We start from the raw sequence: 19,575 nt of genomic DNA, 5'->3' as shown, positions 1-19,575 counted from the left end.
ATGTTTATGACTTTCAGTTAGATTTAATCTAGAACTCATTCTTAAGCTTACCAGCATGGAAGAATGCTGTTGACGCTCCACGCTGCCCTCCAATACTAAATTGGTGATCCCTTGATGCCTCAGAACATGTCCTACCAACCGATCCCTTCTTCTGGTCAAGTTGTGCCACAAACTTCTCTTCTCCCCAATACTATTCAATACTTCCTCATTAGTTATGTGATCTACCCATCTAATCTTCAGCATTCTTCTGTAGCACCACATTTCGAAAGTTTCTATTCTCTTCTTGTCCAAACTATTTATCGTCCACGTTTCACTTCCATACATGGCTACACTCCATACAAATACTTTCAGAAATGACTTCCTGACACTTAAATCTGTACTCGATGTCAACAAGTTCCTCTTCTTCAGAAACGATTTCCTTGCCATTGCCAGTCTACATTTTATATCCTCTCTACTTCGACCATCGTCAGTTATTTTGCTCCCCAAATAACAAAACTCATTTACTACTTTAAGTGTCTCATTTCCTAATCTAATTCCCTCAGCATCACCCGACTTAATTCGACTACATTCCATTATCCTCGTTTTGCTTTTGTTGATGTTCATCTTATATCCTCCTTTCAAGACACTGTCCATTCCATTCAACTGCTCTTCCAAGTCCTTTGCTGTCTCTGACAGAATTACAATGTCATCGGCGAACCTCAAAGTTTTTATTTCTCCTCCCTGGATTTTAATACCTACTCCGAATTTTTCTTTTGTTTCCTTTACTGCTTGCTCAATATACAGATTGAATAACATCGGGGAGAGGCTACAACCCTGTCTTACTCCCTTCCCAACCACTGCTTCCCTTTCATGTCCGCCGACTCTTATAACTGCCATCTGGTTTCTGTACAAATTGTAAATAGCCTTTCGCTCCCCGTATTTTACCCCTGCCACCATTAGAATTTGAAAGAGAGTATTCCAGTCAACATTGTCAAAAGCTTTCTCTAAGTCTACAAATGCTAGAAACGTAGGTTTGCCTTTCCTTAATCTTTCTTCTAAGATAAATCGTAAGGTCAGTATTGCCTCACGTGTTCCAGTGTTTCTACGGAATCCAAACTGATCTTCCCCGAGGTCGGCTTCTACTAGTTTTTCCATTCGTCTGTAAAGAATTCGTGTTAGTATTTCGCAGCTGTGGCTTATTGAACTGATTGTTTGGTAATTTTCACATCTGTCAACACCCGCTTTCTTTGGGATTGGAATTATATTCTTCTTGAAGTCTGAGGGTATTTCTCCTGCTTCATACATCTTGCTCACCAGATGGTAGAGTTTTGACAGGACTGGCTCTCCCAAGGCCGTCAGTAGTTCCAATGGAATGTTGTCTACTCCGGGGGCCTTGATCCGACTCAGGTCTTTCAGTGCTCTGTCAAACTCTTCACGCAGTATCATATCTTCCATTTCATCTTCATCTACATCCTCTCCCATTTCCATAATATCGTCCTCAAGTACATCGCCCTTGTATAGACACTCTATATACTCCTTCCACCTTTCTGCTTTCCCTTCTTTGCTTAGAACTGGGTTTCCATCTGAGCTCTTGATGTTCATACAAGTGATTCTCTTATCTCCAAAGGTCTCTTTAATTTTCCTGTAGGCAGTATCTATCTTACCCCTATTGAGATAAGCCTCTACATCCTTACATTTTTCCTTTAGCCATCCCTGCTTAGCCATTTTGCACTTCCTGTCGATCTCATTTTTGAGACGTTTGTATTCCTTTTTGCCTGCTTCATTTACTGCATTTTTATATTTTCTCCTTTCATCAATTAAATTCAATATTTCTTCTGTTACCCAAGGATTTCTACTAGCCCTCGTCTTTTTACCTACTTGATCCTCTGCTGCCTTCACTACTTCATCCCTCAAAGCTACCCATTCTTCTTCTACTGTATTTCTTTCCCCCATTCCTGTCAATTGTTCCCTTATGCTCTCCCTGAAACTCTGTACAACCTCTGGTTCTTTCAGTTTATTCAAGCTCCATCTCCTTAAATTCCCACCTTTTTGCAGTTTCTTCAGTTTTAATCTACAGTTCATAACCAATAGATTGTGGTCAGAGTGCACATCTGCCCCTGGAAATGTCTTACAATTTAAAACCTGGTTCCTAAATCTCTGTCTTACCATTATATAATCTATCTGATACCTTTTAGTATCTCCAGGGTTCTTCCATGTATACAACCTTCTTTCATGATTCTTAAACCAAGTGTTAGCTATGATTAAGTTAAGCTCTGCGCAAAATTCTACCAGACGGCTTCTTCTTTCATTTCTTAGCCCCAATCCATATTCACCTACTATGTTTCCTTCTCTCCCTTTTCCTACGCTTGAATTCAAGTCACCCATGACTATTAAATTTTCGTCTCCCTTCACAACCTGAATAATTTCTTTTATTTCATCATACATTTCTTCAATTTCTTCGTCATCTGCAGAGCTAGTAGGCATATAAACTTGTACTACTGTAGTAGGTGTGGGCTTCGTATCTATCTTGGCCACAACAATGCGTTCGCTGTGCTGTTTGTAGTAGCTTACCCGCATTCCAATTTTGCTATTCATTATTAAACCTACTCCTGCATTACCCCTATTTGATTTTGTATTTATAACCCTGTATTCACCTGACCAAAGGTCTTGTTCCTCCTGCCACCGGACTTCACTAATTCCCACTATATCTAACTTTAACCTATCCATTTCCCTTTTTAAATTTTCTAACCTACCTGCCCGATTAAGGGATCTGACATTCCACGCTCCGATCCGTAGAACGCCAGTTTTCTTTCTCCTGATAACGGCATCATCTTGAGTAGTCCCCGCCCGGAGATCCGAATGGGGGACTATTTTACCTCCGGAATATTTTACCCAAGAGGACGCCATTATCATTTAATCATACAGCAAAGCTGCATGTCCTCGGGAAAAATGACGGCTGTAGTTTCCCCTTGCTTTCAGCCGTTCGCAGTACTAGCACAGCAAGGCCGTTTTGGTTATTGTTACAAGGGCAGATCAGTCAATCATCCAGACTGTTCCCCCTGCAACTACTGAAAAGGCTGCTGCCCCTCTTCAGGAGCCACACGTTTGTCTGGCCTCTCAACAGATACCCCTCCGTTGTGGTTGTACCTACGGTACGGCTATCTGTATCGCTGAGGCTCGCAAGCCTCCCCACCAACGGCAAGGTGCATGGTTCTGTTCTCAAATACAGTACGAGAGTTTAACGTCATTCCTATTCAGAGTTACTGTGTGCTATTAACAATAGTATGTTAACTGCGAGTATTTAGGATATTCTAAGATTAAATTTTCATTTAAATATTTGATTTTTCAGAGAACTTTGATTAGAATTTTTCTATCTGCGGTCAGTTGGAATTAGGTTGTAGTGTTATAAGTAAAAACTGTGAGAGTACATATAATATGTAGAACTTAATGATTATCTTGTATTGCAATATATGGTATTATAATCAATGTGTTGCGCTTTGTTTAACGTCTATCTTGGTGAAACCTAGTCTTCAGTAGCAGAGTAGTCCTGCCGCATCACATATGAATTTCACATTGATGGAGAACAGTGGATAGCAAATCTCGCTTACCTGTGCTGCTTGAAAACTATGTATCTACTTCTATTAGCTTCAACGGCATGAAGATGTATGTGATGGCTGGCTCACGAGACATTGACAGGCACCGGATATTACCAGGCTTTCTGAGTTTTTTGACTACTTTGTAGATAGATGGTCGGAAAACGAAAAAAAAAAAAATCCTATAAATCTTTGGAGATTCTACAAACGGCGCCATCGAACGACCAACACTGTAGAAGGCTGGCACCACGAAATTAATAACATGCTTGCTAAACCAAATCATAAAATCAATGACGTACTTAGGTGTGTGAAAACAGAAGCAGAAATTCTGCGTTCGCGTCATAGTGAGGGTAGAGCTGAGTACGTTAAGGTAAGGTAAGCGAAAAAAAGTCCACACGAAACGGGATGAAAGGTTAGTAAAAATGTACGAAGAGGGTGATGAGATCAGGACTTGCTTGACAGCTGTCTCCTACCTACAGAAACTTGACTAAATTTATCAGAAAATTTATGTGAAAATAAAAATGTACAAAATGTAAATAGCTACATATGAATAAAAAAATTTAAAAAAGTATATTGATGATGCTTGTAAACTGATTTTGAAGACATCTAAATGACAATAATGTACTTGTGCCAGTCCAAAGCATGGATAAAGTGTGATGCAAATCTCAATAGTTTTAAGAACCTGGTCTCAATTCTATGGCCGGCCGTACTGTATATCGCTTTCCTTGGTTTCTCAGATCATTCTAGGAAAATGGTGGGAGGGTTCCGTAAGAAAGCCACGGTTGCTTCCCCCCCTCCTACAACCACAGATCCTGGCGGAAGCTAAATCTCTGACGAGAATAACAGTCGACGCGACGTAAAACACCAAACGCAGAATTTGTTTCTGCTAGCTTGGTATGACGATGAATGAAGATGCACTGAGCTAAAATTAAACGTGTCAGTGGAATGTAAACTTTGTTTCTGTGAGCTCTTGTCATTCATTTTATAAAGTTCTAAGACGCATATATATACTTTAATGACTTAAAGATAAGACATATGAGCTATTTAAAAGATATTATTGAATGTCTTGGCGATATTTGCTGAGATCAGGTTCGAGCTTGTACACAATTATACAAAGAATTACCTATTTGGTGAGCTACACATCCATTATTTTACTCTGGTTATGGCTGACGTTGATGGATTGGCGTATCTAGGTGGTTTGGTACCTGGTGCAGAGTTTTGTCACGCCCCCCCCCCCTCCCCCCATCCCCTCCCATCCCAATTGGCAACCTCGTATATGCATATTAAGTAATCAAAGTACAATCTAACTTTTTGGCAAACAGTTTTTTTTATGGATGAAAACGAATTAGTGAACCGCATACAGAAAACAAAAGCGTGTATGCATATTAAGTAATCAAAGTACAATCTAACGATTTGGCAAACAGTTTTTTTATGGACGAAAACGAATTAGTGAACCGCATACAGAAAACAACTCAGTTTAACTGATTATTAAGGAAGCAGGTGTTAGTGACAGGTGACTAGCACGTAGCTTAGAATTTCTTCCTTCTTTGTCGGCTGCAAATTTTTAAATTACCTCGTCAATATCGTCATCTTTTGGTAGCCTATTTCTTATTGTCTAACTGCTTGACTCGTAGTGGGTCCAGTATAGTACTTAATTAATTTCACTTTTGAAAAAAAAAGGATTCTCTTACATAACTCTATCAAAACCCACAAAGTTAAGAAAAATCTTAGCGCCGAAATAAATTTGGGAACAGTTTCGAAAAAAATCTTCTCAGTCGTGAAATTTGTGCAAGGATACCTTCTTCAGGAATTTCATGATAGTTGTCAACTGATTTTTGTACAATTGTGGGATTTTTCGTTTCCGAGGTTTTAATCAAATGAGTAGGATCTGAAACCTGGGGGACGTTTCCAGAATGACATTTTCACTCTGCAGCGGAGTGTGCGCTGATATGAAACTTCCTGGCATGGCTAAGCCATGTCTCCGCTGTATCCTTTCTTTCAGGAGTGCTAGTTCTGCAAGGTTCGCAGGAGAGCTTCTGTAAAGTTTGGAAGGTAGGAGACGAGATACTGGCAGAAGTGAAGCTGTGAGGACCGGGCGTGAGTCGTGCTTGGGTAGCTCAGATGGTAGAGCACTTGCCCGCGAAAGGCAAAGGTCCCGAGTTGGAGTCTTGGTCGGGCACACAGTTTTAATCTACCAGGAAGTTTCAAGTGTCTTATCATTTGGCGCTTTCCTCTCCCCCCCCCCCCTCTTTTATACGCTTTCGCTACTAATAATGTGATACGCACTTTATATAAATCTTGCACTTGATCGCCGGTGTCAGCTTGGCTCTTCAAGAGGCCGCTAGCAACTGCGATACGTCCTACATGGAAATCTTACAGTTGTAACGCGTGCGATATCCCTAACAGCTAGGTGCATTAACGTATTATGTTCGATAAGGCTAGAAATTAACGTATTTAATAGTTAAAACATTATCCTCATTTTGATTACAATATTTATTATATGCCCATTAAGATCTGGTATCAATTGATACTTCAAGAAGAATGTAATAATTCCAATCCCAAAGAGAGCAGGTGTTGACAGATGTGAAAATTACCGAACTATCAGTTTTAAAAGTCACAGCTGCAAAATACTAACGCGAATTCTTTACAGACGAATGGAAAAACTGGTAGAAGCCGACCTCGGGGAAGATCAGTTTGGATTCCGTAGAAATGTTGAACACGTGAGGCAATACTGACCCTACGACTTATCTTAGAAGAAATATTAAGGAAAGGCAAACCTACGTTTCTAGCATTTGTAAACTCAGAGAAAGCTTTTGACAATGTTGAATGGAATACTCTCGTCCAATTTCTGAAGGTGGCAGGGGTAAAATAAAGGGAGCGAAAGGCTATTTACAATTTGTACAGAAGGCAGATGGCAGTTATAAGAGTCGAGGGACATGAAAGGGAAGCATTGGTTGCGAAGGGAGTGAGACGGGGTTGTAGCCCCTCCCCGATGCTATTCAATCTGTATATTGAGCAAGCAATAAAGGAAACAAAAGAAAAGTTCGGAGTAGGTATTAAAATCCATGGAGAAGAAATAAAAACTTTAAGGTTCGCCGACGACATTGTAATTCTGTCAGAGACAGCAAAGGACGTGGAAGAGCAGTTGAACGGAATGGACAGTGTCTTGAAAGGAGGGTATAAGATGAACATCAACAAAAGCAAAACGGGTATAATGGAATGTAGTCGAATTAAGTCGGGTGATTTTGCGGGAATTAGATTAGGAAATGAGACACTTAAAGTAGTAAAGGAGTTTTGCTATTTGGGGAGCAAAATAACCGATGATGGTGGAAGTAGAGAGGATATAAAATGTAGACTGGCAATGGCAAGGAAAGCGTTTCTGAAGAAGAGAAATTTATTAACATCGAGTATAGATTTAAATCTCAGGAAGTCGTTTTTGAAAGTATTTGTATGGGGTGTAGCCATGTATGGAAGTGAAACATGAACGAAAACTAGTGTGGACAAGAAGAGAATAGAAGCTTTCGAAATGTGGGGCTACAGAAGAATGCTGAAGATTAGATGGGTAGATCACATAACTAATGAGGAGGTATTGAATAGAATTGGGGAGAAGAGGAGTTTGTGACACAACTTGACTAGAAGAAGGGATCGGTTGGTAGGACATGTTCTGAGGCATCAAGGGGTCACCAATTTAGTACTGGAGGGCAGCGTGGAGAGTAAAAATCGTAGAGGGAGACCAAGAGATGAATACACCAAGCAGATTCACAGGATGCAGGTTGCAGTAGGTACTGGGAGATGAAGAGGCTTGCACAGGATAGAATAGCATGGAGAGCTGCATCAAACCAGTCTCAGGACTGAAGACCACAACAACATCAATTGATGGAAATTAAAATACGTTCATAAAAATTATAACATTTTCATGTACGTAAAGCAAAATTTTTTGTTCCGCATTGGCCGGCCGATGTGGCCGAGCGCTTCTAGGCGCTTCAGTCTGGAACCGCGCTACCGCTTCGCTCGCAGATTCGAATCCTGCCTCGGGCATGGGTGTGTGTGATGTCCTTAGGTTTGTTAGGTTTAAGTAGTTCTAAGTTCTATGGGACTGATGACCTCAGATGTTAAGTCCCGTACTGCTCACAACCATTTTGTTCCGCGGTGTCTGACGTAGTGGTCATGCCTTCCATAATAATCCATAGTATTTTGCATTAATTGTAAAGAGGGCGATTTTTGTCCACCGTGTACAAACTCTAGGGATTGAACGATCAGAGGATACGGAACAAAAACGGTCTAATGAACTTATGTCCTAAAATGCATGGATCCCATGCTAGAGACTTTCATTACCCTGTACTGGCAGGCCAACTGCCTGATTCTGACGCAGCGATCACCTTCCACAATGTTAATCACAGTTTCCTCCAAGTGTGGCGTGCAAACATTTCGGTGACGTCCTTCATGATTTCCTGCTTCCTGAAACGACCCTGTCTCAGAGAAAGGCAAAACACTGTTGCAAACACTGAATGCTGTGTTTGTTGTGGGCGGTGATTGGTCTCCTGATACAGCCGTGCTGCCCACCGGAAGTTGCCATTTGCCTTTTCGTAAGTAAACACCATGTCGGAAAGCTCTCGATTCGAATAAGGAACCACTGTCTACAACGCTGCACCACATCCACTACAAGGTGAGTCAGGATCAAAAATGAATCGGCCACAACATTACCAATTACTATGGCAGGAGAGGGTGCTAGGGCATGACGTATGACGAACAGTACCGCCCTCTAGGAGGAAAACATGCATCTTTAACTGTGGCCGCATGGTACAGCACGTATTAGACCGCAGTCTCTGTAACAAAGTATGAGTGAATAAATTGAATCTAGCATGGAAACCATGCATATCCGGACATAAATTCATTAGACCTTTTCCGTTCCGTATCCTCTCACCAATCAATCCCTAAAGTTTATAGGCGGTGGAAAAAGTCACCCTGTATACATTTTAAACAATCCAACGGGTTCAGGATTGCCTGCTGGGCTCAAGCCCTTTGTTCAAAATCGTAGGTGCAGATTTTACAACTTGCGTTTGACTTCCATTTAGTCACGCAGCCGGACAGGCGGCCGCTATCTCCCAGGTACTTGTGTCCTAGCCCCTTTCCGTTTCTTTAGCGGATTTGTTGCATCCTTCAAGTGTGCTGTAAAACAATGCTCTCTTTGGTTCGCGTTACCCACAGCATTTTGTATGTGATCGTTCCAATTTAAGTTGTAATCCCCAGCTATATAACTGAATTCACGGGCTTTAGATTTTAGCAATTTATCATGTAACCGAAATTTTATAGATTCCTTTTAGTACCTATGTGGATGACGTCATACTTTTTATTATTTAGGGCCAATTGTGACTTTTCGCACGATACAAATATCTTGTCTAATCATTTTGCAATTGGGTTTGATCTGTAAGGTTTCTAGCTATTTTCGGTATTCGACAAGAGCGATGTGAGGTCTTTTTGTGTTCGATAAGTCATACTTCATACTTGTTTACTGGATACTTTTTTCCTATAGAAGTCTTCAACAGTCGATATATTACGCCGCAGATGTTCTGAGTACAAACAATATGATCTTTGGTTGTCAGCTATATTGTCGTTGCCTGTGTAGCATTCGATAGTATGAAGTGAGTGAGTCTGGTGGTGGTCAAGCTTCTGAGCAGTCTGGTAGACAGAGATGCAAATGCAAAGGATACTGATTTTTGGAAACATAGTTTTGTAAAATGTGAAGATATTCAGGTAACGCTGCTGCATTGCTTGCTCGAGCGTAATTTATGATAGGTTTTTGAAAGGCAAATTTTCAATATGATTTTCTTTATTGATTCGGGTTGGTTAGCTTGATTGTTGAGACGGATTTAAACAAAATTCTGTGCCCACATAATTTGGACTAGATTCACCATTCCTTTACCTTTCATTAATGAGTTACATGACAGAGTTATATTTTTTATAAGAAGTGAATTTTGTACAAACTGTTGTAATCGTTAAAAATTTGTTTCATATGTCAGGTTTTAAACGGTTGTCTCTTCTGTATCTTCAGTCAGTTCAGTTTCTTTCACCGTCCCCTTACTATTTTGTAATCTTGTGTCACCAAATTTCACTTGGCGGAAAGCAGTTACTTAAATGTAAACGTAGGCTTCCGCGGCCGTTGTCACAGTCAATAAAATTCTTCTGGGCTTAAGGTAAAGTATGACGTGTTTAGCGTAGTTGGCTGTACCTTCACCAGTATCGAACAACACCGAGCTTCTGTTGCGACAAGGTTAAGTTACGAAAGTTTATTAGGGCCCATTTAACATCACTGTAGGAGCAACAAAATTATTTACAGTTGAGCATTGCATTTCAAATTAACGTCAGGGTCAGTTCAGTTAAAGTTTAGTTGTTATTTGTTTGTCAGACATTCTTCCTCTTACAGTGCAGTGTTACACATTCTCGTGAGTGTTCAGGAATTTCTTAGTTCGCGTAAGTAAATTTACAGTGGCAACACCGGCTCCCGTCAGACCACCGAAGTTAAGCGCTGTCGGGCTGTGCTACCACGGTCTGCCGAGCGCTGTTGGCAAGCGGGGTGCACTCAGCCCTTATGAGGCAAACTGAGGAGCTACTCGATTGAGAAGAAACTGACATACGGCCAGGAGAGCGGTGTGCTAACCACATGCCCCTCCATATCCGCGTCCAGTAACCCTTGTGGGCTGAGAATGATCATTCGTTATACTGTTTTATGTTTTTTAATTAGTTTTGATAAAAGTTAATTGGAAGACGGTTACACAATTTCAGATGGATTTAGCGATTCTTTCTGTCAGACAGGCTTTATGTAACCACACTACTTGCACTGTTCAGTTGACAGAACATTCACATTAACCGTACACACGCGAAAGATACGAATAGGAGACCATTGTTGTTGTTGATGTGGTCTTCAGTCCAGAGACTGGTTTGATCCAGCTCTCCATTATAAAAAAATAAAACAAAAATACAGTTACAGATCTCCTGATGGCTTTACTAGACAGTAATGATTGAATCATCTGCAGACAACCTAAGAGGCCTGCTCAGATTGTCTCCTAAATCTTATATATAGATTAGGAACAGCAGAGCCTACAACACTTCCTTGGGGAACGCCAGATATCACTTCTGTGGACTTCCCTTCAATTAGTACGAATAGAGGCCTTTCAGACAGGAAATCACGAATCCAGTCGCACAACTGTGACGATATTCCATAGGCACGGAATTTGATTGCACGCAAGCGATATTTTTTGAATCCGTGTACTATTTGTCAATAGATGGTTTTGTTCAAGGTAATTCTTAATGTAAGAACACAGTACGCCTAATTGTTCCAAAATACTACTGCAAATCGACCTCAGTGATATGGTCTGCAATTCAGCGGATTACTCCTATTTTCATTCTTGGGTGCTGATGTGATTTCTGCAACTTTCATGTCCTTAGATACGGACGTTTTGACGGGTGAGCTGTTGCATGTTATTGCCAAATACAAGGTGACAATTATTGAACTTCTGAACAGTTTGCGTTAGGACTTTCCAACTACACGGCTGGCTGCGGCGAATGATGGGTATTAGTATGTGAATATGGTTTGGTTTAGCGATGAAACCCACTTTCATTTGGATGAGTTCGTCAATAAGCAAAATTAGCGCATTTGAGGGGACTGAGAATCCGTATTTTGCGATCGAGAAGTCTCTTCAGCCTCAACGGATGAGTGTGTGGCGTGCAGTGTCCAGTCGCGGAATAATCGGTGCGATATTCCTTGATGGCACGGTGGCTACCGAACGGTAAGTGAAAGTTTTGGAAGATGATTTCATCCCCATCCAAAGCGACCGTGATTTCGACAAGACGTGGTACACGCAAGACGGAGCTCAACCCCATCGAAGCAGGAGAGTGTTCCTGGAGCAGGACTTTGGGGATCGCATTCTGCCTCTGGGTACTCAGAGACCACTGGCAGGGCCCTCGATTAGCTGCCATATGCCCCGGATCTGTACAAATGCGACTCCTTTTTGTGGGGCTATATTAAAGACAAAGTATACAGCAATAACATCAAAACCATTGCTGAGATGAAAACAGTCATTCAGGAAGTCATCGAAGCATCGATGTTCCGACACTTCAGTGGGTCATGCAGAATTTCGTTATTCGTCTGCACCATGTCATCGCCAATGATAGCAAATATATCGAACATGCCATAACCTAAATCAGAATATCTGTAGTGAAGTTTACATGTTCATACTTTAAAAGGAACCTAGTTGGCATGCTAACTGGGCCGGAAGACTTGCCTTTATTAAGTGCTTTAAGCAGCTTCGCTACACCGAGGATATCTACTTCTAAGTTATTCATGTTGGCAGCTGTTCTTGATTCGAATTCAGGAATATTTACTTCGTCTTCTTGGGTGAAATAATTGCGGAAAATCATATTTAGTAACTCCATTTTGTGATCCGGTCATCGGCATACCATGCAATGAGGATATTCATTGTGTCTTGCCGCTGGTGTACTTTACCTGTGACCAGAATCTGTTTGGATTTTCTGTCAGTTTTCGAGGCAGAGTTCCGTTGTAGACATTATTAAAAGCATCTCGCACTGACATCCGTGGTGAATCTCGATCTTCTGTAAAACTTTTCCAATCATTGGGATTTTGTGTTTTAAATTTGGCATGCTCTTTTCGTTGCTTCTGCAGCAGTGTTCTGGCACGTTTTGTGCAGCACGCGGAATTAGTTCAAACTCTTTTTAATTTATTAGGTATAAATCTTTCAATTGCTGCCCATACTATTTCCTTGAAGTCAAGCTACGTCTGGTGTATGCTTACATAATTTGAAAGGAATGGACACTTTCTCTTAGAAAAGTGTCAATCAAATTTTTATCTGCTTTTGTAAATAGATATATTTTACTTTCATTTTTGGTGGCTTTGGACTGCTCAAAATATTTTTCATAGAGAGCATTTAGAACAATTTCGGGCGAATTTTTGTGCCTGTCACCTGCTTTGAACATGTATTTTCACCAACAAATCGAGGACAGATTGATGCCACCACAGCCTGTAACTGTGTGAGTGCAGTACCTGTTTGAGGTGGTACTCAAATTTTCTTTGAACCTTTCAACAAGCGTGTGATCTAAGACACGGGGTCGGTCAAATGAGCCTATTATTAATTTATTCAGGTTTTCAAGTGTAACCTCTATCCACACTAACTCACAGAAACTATCTACTTCAATTTCATTTCAACATATACTAATTCTAACAGGAACAGACACTCCACGATCAACTGTATTTAACCTATACCTTCTGGACACTCATTTCGTTAAAATTTCGGCTGACCTTTCTTTGGCTTTAGTCGTATTCCAATACCTATAACGATATGAGCTTGGATCTCTGATTCTTTCCCAGTAATGATACGACGAGTTACAACTGTATTACCTGTGGTTCCTACGTCTACCTCTTCCCGTGTTTCACCTGAATCCTTCGAGACTGAAGCCATTTTTGTTCTTTCCCAATCATATAACCTAAAACACCGCCCTGTTCATCCACACGTGTAGCTGTTTCCTGTGTCTGACTTATTAAGCGGAACCTATAAAACCACTATCCTATGGCGCAAGTCGAGGAATCTGCATCCTACACAGCCGCAAAACCATCTCTGATTCGGACCCTCCACTCAGCTGTACCAAACATGCACAACTGGTCCTGTTGACGATACTACCGATCTGTCTTCATCTTGGAAGAAGAATGCCAGTCTTTACCACTTCAAACAGCTTCCAAAAACCATACAGATTCTCTTCTGACGCAAAGTGGCACGCAGTATTAGTACCGAAATGAGCCATCACCTATAGTTGACTGCACTCTGTGCTATTTATGGCATCTGGAAGACCCTTTTCACTTATGTGACTACTCCTCATCCTCTTTCTCCTCCTGCGCCCCCTCCCATCCTTGATAGTCGCGTCCCTAAGGCCCCGATTACACAACTAACAGTTGAACTTCCAATTACCAGTAGTCCCAATCTCCGTGAATTCCCGGCTCTTGCAGGCTGAAAAATGACAAGCGACTGCATCTGGGTCATGATTATTCTCGGTCAAAGACAGGACCTGAAATCTGTGTCAGGTGAGCCAGGGAGGGCTTTCGATTGGCTCCTGGGTAGACTTTCGCTGTTTGCTACGTCTTGGAGCGAACTCCGATTGTAAGGATTTCAACTATTTCTTCATTTCCACTTACACTAATATTCATTTCAATAATGATTTCAGTGGAACAAGGATTAACTTAGCGCAATATTCCTGTATTTTTCTTCGTAAAGCAACATTGGCTGCTGCAGCCTGAATTCTCTCGACGACCGCGGGTGAGGGGGCAACATCAGTGTATGTAGTAACTGGGACGCTCATGCGATCGTACTTTTGATAATAAGCGTTGATGTGGTACTGAATTGAATACTTTTTTCGCAAATCGAGAAATAATGTATTTACCTGACTGCCTTGATCGAAAGCTTTCAGTATATCATGTAACAAAAGTGTGATTCGGGTTTCGCGTGACCGATGTTTTCAGAATCTATGCTAGTTGGCCTGGAGGGGCTCATTCTGTTCGAGATACCTTATTACGTTTGAGCTCAAGATGTAAAGTTCTACAAAAAACCGATGTCAGGATATTGACTGTTGATTTATAGATAACTTCTACTGCCCGTCTTCTTAATGGATGTGTCCTCTGCTTTCCTTCAATTAATGCTCACGCTTTTTGTTCGAGGTATCTACAATAAATTATGGTTCAAAGTAGAGCTAATTCAGCCGTAAATTCAGTTTAGACTCTAATAGGGATTCCACGGGGCCCAGGAGATTTGTTCGATTGTAAGGATTTCAGCTATTTCTTCATCGCCACTTACACTAATATTCATTTCAATAATGATTTCAGTAGAACAAAGATTAAGTTAGCGCAATATTCCTGTATTTTTCTTTGTAAAGCAACACTGGAAGCTGCAGCCTGAATTCCGTATACCGTAGCCAGGGCAGCTTCTGGCAGTTTCCAGACAGCGGCAAGAGTCACTCATGTCAGCATAAATCAAATACAGTCCCTGTTCATTTCTGGCAAAACTTTACTAGGAGCCGTCCACGGTTTTACTTCGAACGCCCGTTGCAAGCGATCACGGGAAGTTAAGATGGCAGAACAGCTAATTTGTAAAGCTAATGACGTAACGACATGAATTCGTTTCGAAAGCGCGCGAATAAATAGTCTATTCAACTCAATAAGATGCTCAACATAATTGGTTAACAATACTGTCACCTTTCAACCTGACTCAAATCTCGGGCTACGCTGCAAATAATGGCATTCTAGTCATAAGAACTGGTGTCTTGTAGATGACGAAAACTGTGATACAATAGTCTCTTAGTCAGAAACAGAAGCATATACTGTTATACACTGAAGCGCCAAAGAAAGTGGTAAACCTGCCTGATATCGTGTAGGGCCCCCGCGAGCATGCAAAGGTGCCGCAAACCGTCGTGGCATGGACTCGAGTAATGTCTGAATTAGTGCTGGAGGGAACTGACGCCATGTCCTGCGGGGCTGTCCGTAAATCCGTAAAAGTACGAGGGGGTGCCGATCTCTTCTGAACAGCACGCTGCAAGGCTCAATAATGTTCGTGTCTGTGGAGTTTGGTGGCCAGCGGAAATGTTTAAACTCAGCAGAGCGTTCCTGGAGCCAGTGTGTAGCAATTCAGGACGTGTGGGGTGTCGCATTGTCCTGCTGGAATGCACAATTGACATGAATGGATGCGGGTGATCAGGCGAGATGCTTACGTACGTGTCACCTGTCAGTCATGTCTAGATGTATCAGGGGTCCCATATCACTCCACCTGCACACGCCCCACACCATTACAGAGCCTGCACCAGCTTGAACAGTCCCCTGCTGACACGGATTTAGAGGTTGTCTCCATACCCGTACACGTCCATCCGCTCGATACAATTTGAAATAAGACTCGTCCGACCAGACAACATGTTTCCAGTCATAATGTCGGTGTTGACGGGCACAGGTGAGGCGTATAGCTTTGTGACGTACAGTCATCAAGGGTACACGAGTGGGCCTTCGGTTCCGAAAGCCCTTATCGATGATGTTTCATTGAATGGTTTGCATGCTGACTCTTGTTGATGGCCAGCACTGAAATCTGCAGCAATCTGGACAAGGATTGCACATCTGCGACATTCAAGCAATCTCTTCAGTCGTCGTTGGTCCTGTTGTTGCAGGATCTTTTTGCGGCCGCAGCGACGTCGGAGATTTGATGTTTTACCGGATTGCTGATATTCATGGTATACTCGTGAAATGGCCTTAAGGAAAGTCCCCATTTCATCGCTACCTCGGAGATGCTGTGTCCCATCGGTCGTCCGCCGACTATAACACCAGGTTCAAACTCGCGTAAATCTTGATAACCTGCCACTGTAGCAGCAGCAACCGATCTAACAACTGCACCAGACACTTTTTGTCTTTTGCAACCGTTGCCGACCGCAGCGCCGTACTCTGCCTGTTTACATGTCTCTGTATTTGAATACGCATGCCTATACCAGTTTCTTTGGCGCTTCAGTGTATAAGCACGGACTTTCTATCGCACTGCACACAGGCAGTCAGACAAATGTACGTTTCACCTCTTGCCACTGGAAGCGCTGCAAAGCTGTACTACTACAATATAATTAAAATGAATTAAAACAACAGGACAAAAAAGGCCTGGCGTCTTTTAGATGGTGGTCACAGCGATAAACTAAAGTACTTCACAAAAATGAGAGACTAAGCAAGCAATGTCATTGACCCTATGGCACTGCACACAGAGAGTCTAAATTATACCACTACGTGAAACTAATACACAAAACCTTCAAAGATTTTCACATATATGACTATACTGCATTTATGTATAACTGAAACTGTAAACTGCAGCTTTCAACGTACCTTTTCCAGTTCCTTTTCGATCTTCGACGCACGGTTCACGAGTGGTCCCCTAACACCATACTGCATTTCCTTTAAGCACGGGTTGAGTGTTTCCAGAGTCACACTCTTAGCTCGCCTGCTGGGACGATCCCCACCGATACTGTTGGCTGTCATCACATTGCGAGCTAAATGAGGAGGAATAGCTACAGTCTCCATATACAGTGCGGCACTCCCGTTCACACGTTCGTATATCGGCATGGCGTTGCGCGCTTTAAGGGTCCGCACAGAATGAAACACACTGCTTCCTGCCATGGCTGCTCTTGGAATTTCAACGTGCTCTCGCTAATTCGGAATTCCCGATATTAAGAGTGAGCTGAGCAGGGAACTGCAGACCGTATACGGCTTGAGACGGAATTCGAACTGCAGCCGGTTTCACTGGTAACTGTCGGATGAGCTTGTTACAAAAGTCATACCAGCACGCACAGTAACTTGTGAAATGAAATGTCGTGTGGCTAGGGCCGCCCGTCAGGTAGACCGGTCGCCTGGTGCAAGTCTTTTGAGTTGACTAATGTCGAGCCAGAAACAACGCCTCAACGGGTAAATGAGCTCGACACGTCCTCCGCACAGATGCTCGTGTGGACGAATCGTCTGCTACTGTGTGTCCCTCCACTGGCGACGTTCAGGTCCGAAGGTCCGTGGTAACGCGCTAGTTTAACGGTCCATGCAGCAGAGCTGATAGTGAAGACGACCGCGTGTTGACACTTTCCAAGCAGCTCGCCTGTAGCTGTCGACTTCCGCTGATGTTTCGCCCTTCTGAATGGTAGCGCGAGAGAGGTAACAAACACCTACGTGCTCTGCAAACTTCTGTGAAGTCTATGTCAGAGGCGATTACTAAACTATCACGTGTTAGGTATCGGTATCTTCCCGTTCCAACAGCGCGTGCATCGTGGAAATAAAGATTACGTAAATGTCTGTCTCCCCTCTGTAGTTAACCTAGTCTTCAAGATACCTACGCGAGCGATACGTAGGAAGTTCGAGAATATTTCTACATTCGTCATACAATACTGGTTCTTCGAATTTTGAAAGTACGCTTTTGCGGGATTATTTGCGTCGATCTTCAAGAGTCTGCCAATTCAGGTTTTTTTGGCATATTCGTGGCGCCCTCTCGTAAGTCGAACCCCTGACTGTTCGCATGGTCCTTTGTGTGTGTTCGATATCATTTGTTACTCGTATGTGGTGTGGGTCTCACGCTCGTGAAGCGCAGATGCCTGCTATTTCAATAATAGAAACAATAAAAATGTAATACGTTTTAATTGGCGATAATAATAATAATAATAGATAGGAAAACACTTCCCAATGTTGTGCAAAATTTTGTTTATTTGATCACTAGCCGGCTTTCAGCCTGTTAGGACATTTTCAGGTGACAAGTGAATGTCGCAAACACAGATAAACATATAGCGACTGTCGAGCACTCAAATCACTCTTTTGTGCTTTGACTGAACAAACTCTTTGGTTTAAATTCACTTTCGTTTTCGCATGCCGGCTGGGTTGCATACTGTTCTTGTGTATTCGATATTTGCGAATACAACTTCCGTCATCTACTGCAAGGGGACAGAAGTTACTACAAACATGATGTGCGACTAACATATATATTATTTATACAGAAAATACAAAAATAACGTAGTGTTTACATAGAAAACACTACAGTTTTTGTCAAACAGAAATAATTAAATTTACTGAAAGAGGGAAAAACAAAGTTTTTATGTGGAGATAAAGTTATCAGCTGATGAGAAATAGGAAGAATTTACGATTTGAGTCTGGTATTTGTAACAAACTTAATTTAACAACAAGGAAAAAGAAACTGGGTCTGATCAATTACTTAAACTGGCATCCTGTGTAATGTGCTCGTAGATTTCCGGTGTTTCTAGAAGGGTGGGCTCTATGCTTTTCTTAACAAAATGTAAAATTTCACATTCTGCAACGTGTGAATGATTTTCTGTTAAAAATGATCAGAAAAGGTTGTATTTTTCTTACCTAATCTGCAGTTACTCTCATGTTCAGATAACCTAATTGTCACAGCTCTGCCTGACGGACCAGTATATACCATTTCACACTGATTGTTACTAGATTGTCTGAAAATGAGAGAATCTGGAGTTTAGGGAAGAAAGATTCAACCTCTGCTGACAATATTTTGACAAAAAACGATTCACACAATGTAAAATGTGAAGCTTTGCGTCTAACGGCAGCTACCTGGGCGCCCTTGTCTACTGCTCTCCGGGTCTCGTGGACGAACAGAACGAGCTGGGTTTCACACGATCTTTGTCTTCGGAACCCATGTCGCTTCCTGCAAAGGAGATTTTCGGTCTCCAGGGGATAAAACACTTCCGAAAATTCTACAACAGACCGACGTCAGGGAGACAGCCCTTTAGTCCTGTACGACCGTTCGACGGCGCATCTCGAAGACGGAAATGACCTGTGCTTTTTCCCAATCATTAGCGACGCTTCACTCCTCTAGATACCTGTGGTTCACTGTTGCTTTCCTGTACTCTGGGGAGCATCGAAATGGTGTCCCGCTTGGTCGAGTGGCCTTTCCCCTGTTGAGCGACTTCCGTTGCTATTCTACACCATGGCCATTTGTTTCGATACCTGTCTTTTGGCATTCGTGCGACCATTTAAAGAACGAACTGTAGTGGGATCTTTCTCTGTGAAACAGTTTTCGAAAAATATTCTTAGTACTTCGACCTTATCTCTGTCATTCTCTGTTTCGATGGCATTATGGTTGTAGAGTGTAGGGCCACATGACTTAGAGCCGTTTAAATACGACCAGAATTTCTTAGGATTTTCTGTCAAATTGATAGACAGAGTTTTACTTTCGTATTCGTTGAATACTTCAGGCGTAGCCCACTTTATGCTAATTTTGGCTTCGTTTAGTTTTTGTTTTTCCGCTAGGCTTTGGCTACGTTAGAAATATGTCAGTGAAGCTTTCTTTACTTTCTTAGCAACTTCCTAACACCGTTGTCAGACCACGGTGGATGTTTTTCATCCCTCACAACTTTTCTCGGGACATACTTGTTTAGAGTATTGTACGAGGCTCTTTACCTTTGTCCATGGATGCTCAAC

General features: G+C 42.0%; 1 protein-coding gene across 1 annotated transcript in view; it reads right to left on the bottom strand.

Annotated features, from left to right (window-relative positions):
* LOC124605285 (alanine aminotransferase 1-like) overlaps nucleotides 1-16,767 on the bottom strand; it is a 69,253-nt gene extending 52,486 nt beyond the window's left edge. Inside the window, exon 1 of the mRNA XM_047136862.1 lies at nucleotides 16,477-16,767. Within this exon, the coding sequence (XP_046992818.1) occupies nucleotides 16,477-16,767 (291 nt within the window). The remainder of the gene's footprint in view (nucleotides 1-16,476) is intronic.
* Between the last annotated feature and the right edge of the window lie 2,808 nt (nucleotides 16,768-19,575).

The sequence above is a fragment of the Schistocerca americana genome, chromosome 3 (genome assembly GCF_021461395.2).
Source record: "Schistocerca americana isolate TAMUIC-IGC-003095 chromosome 3, iqSchAmer2.1, whole genome shotgun sequence".
Classification (NCBI taxonomy): domain Eukaryota; kingdom Metazoa; phylum Arthropoda; class Insecta; order Orthoptera; family Acrididae; genus Schistocerca; species Schistocerca americana.
Note: the sequence above shows the minus strand (reverse complement) of the source record. Positions and strands in the feature narration are given on the sequence as shown.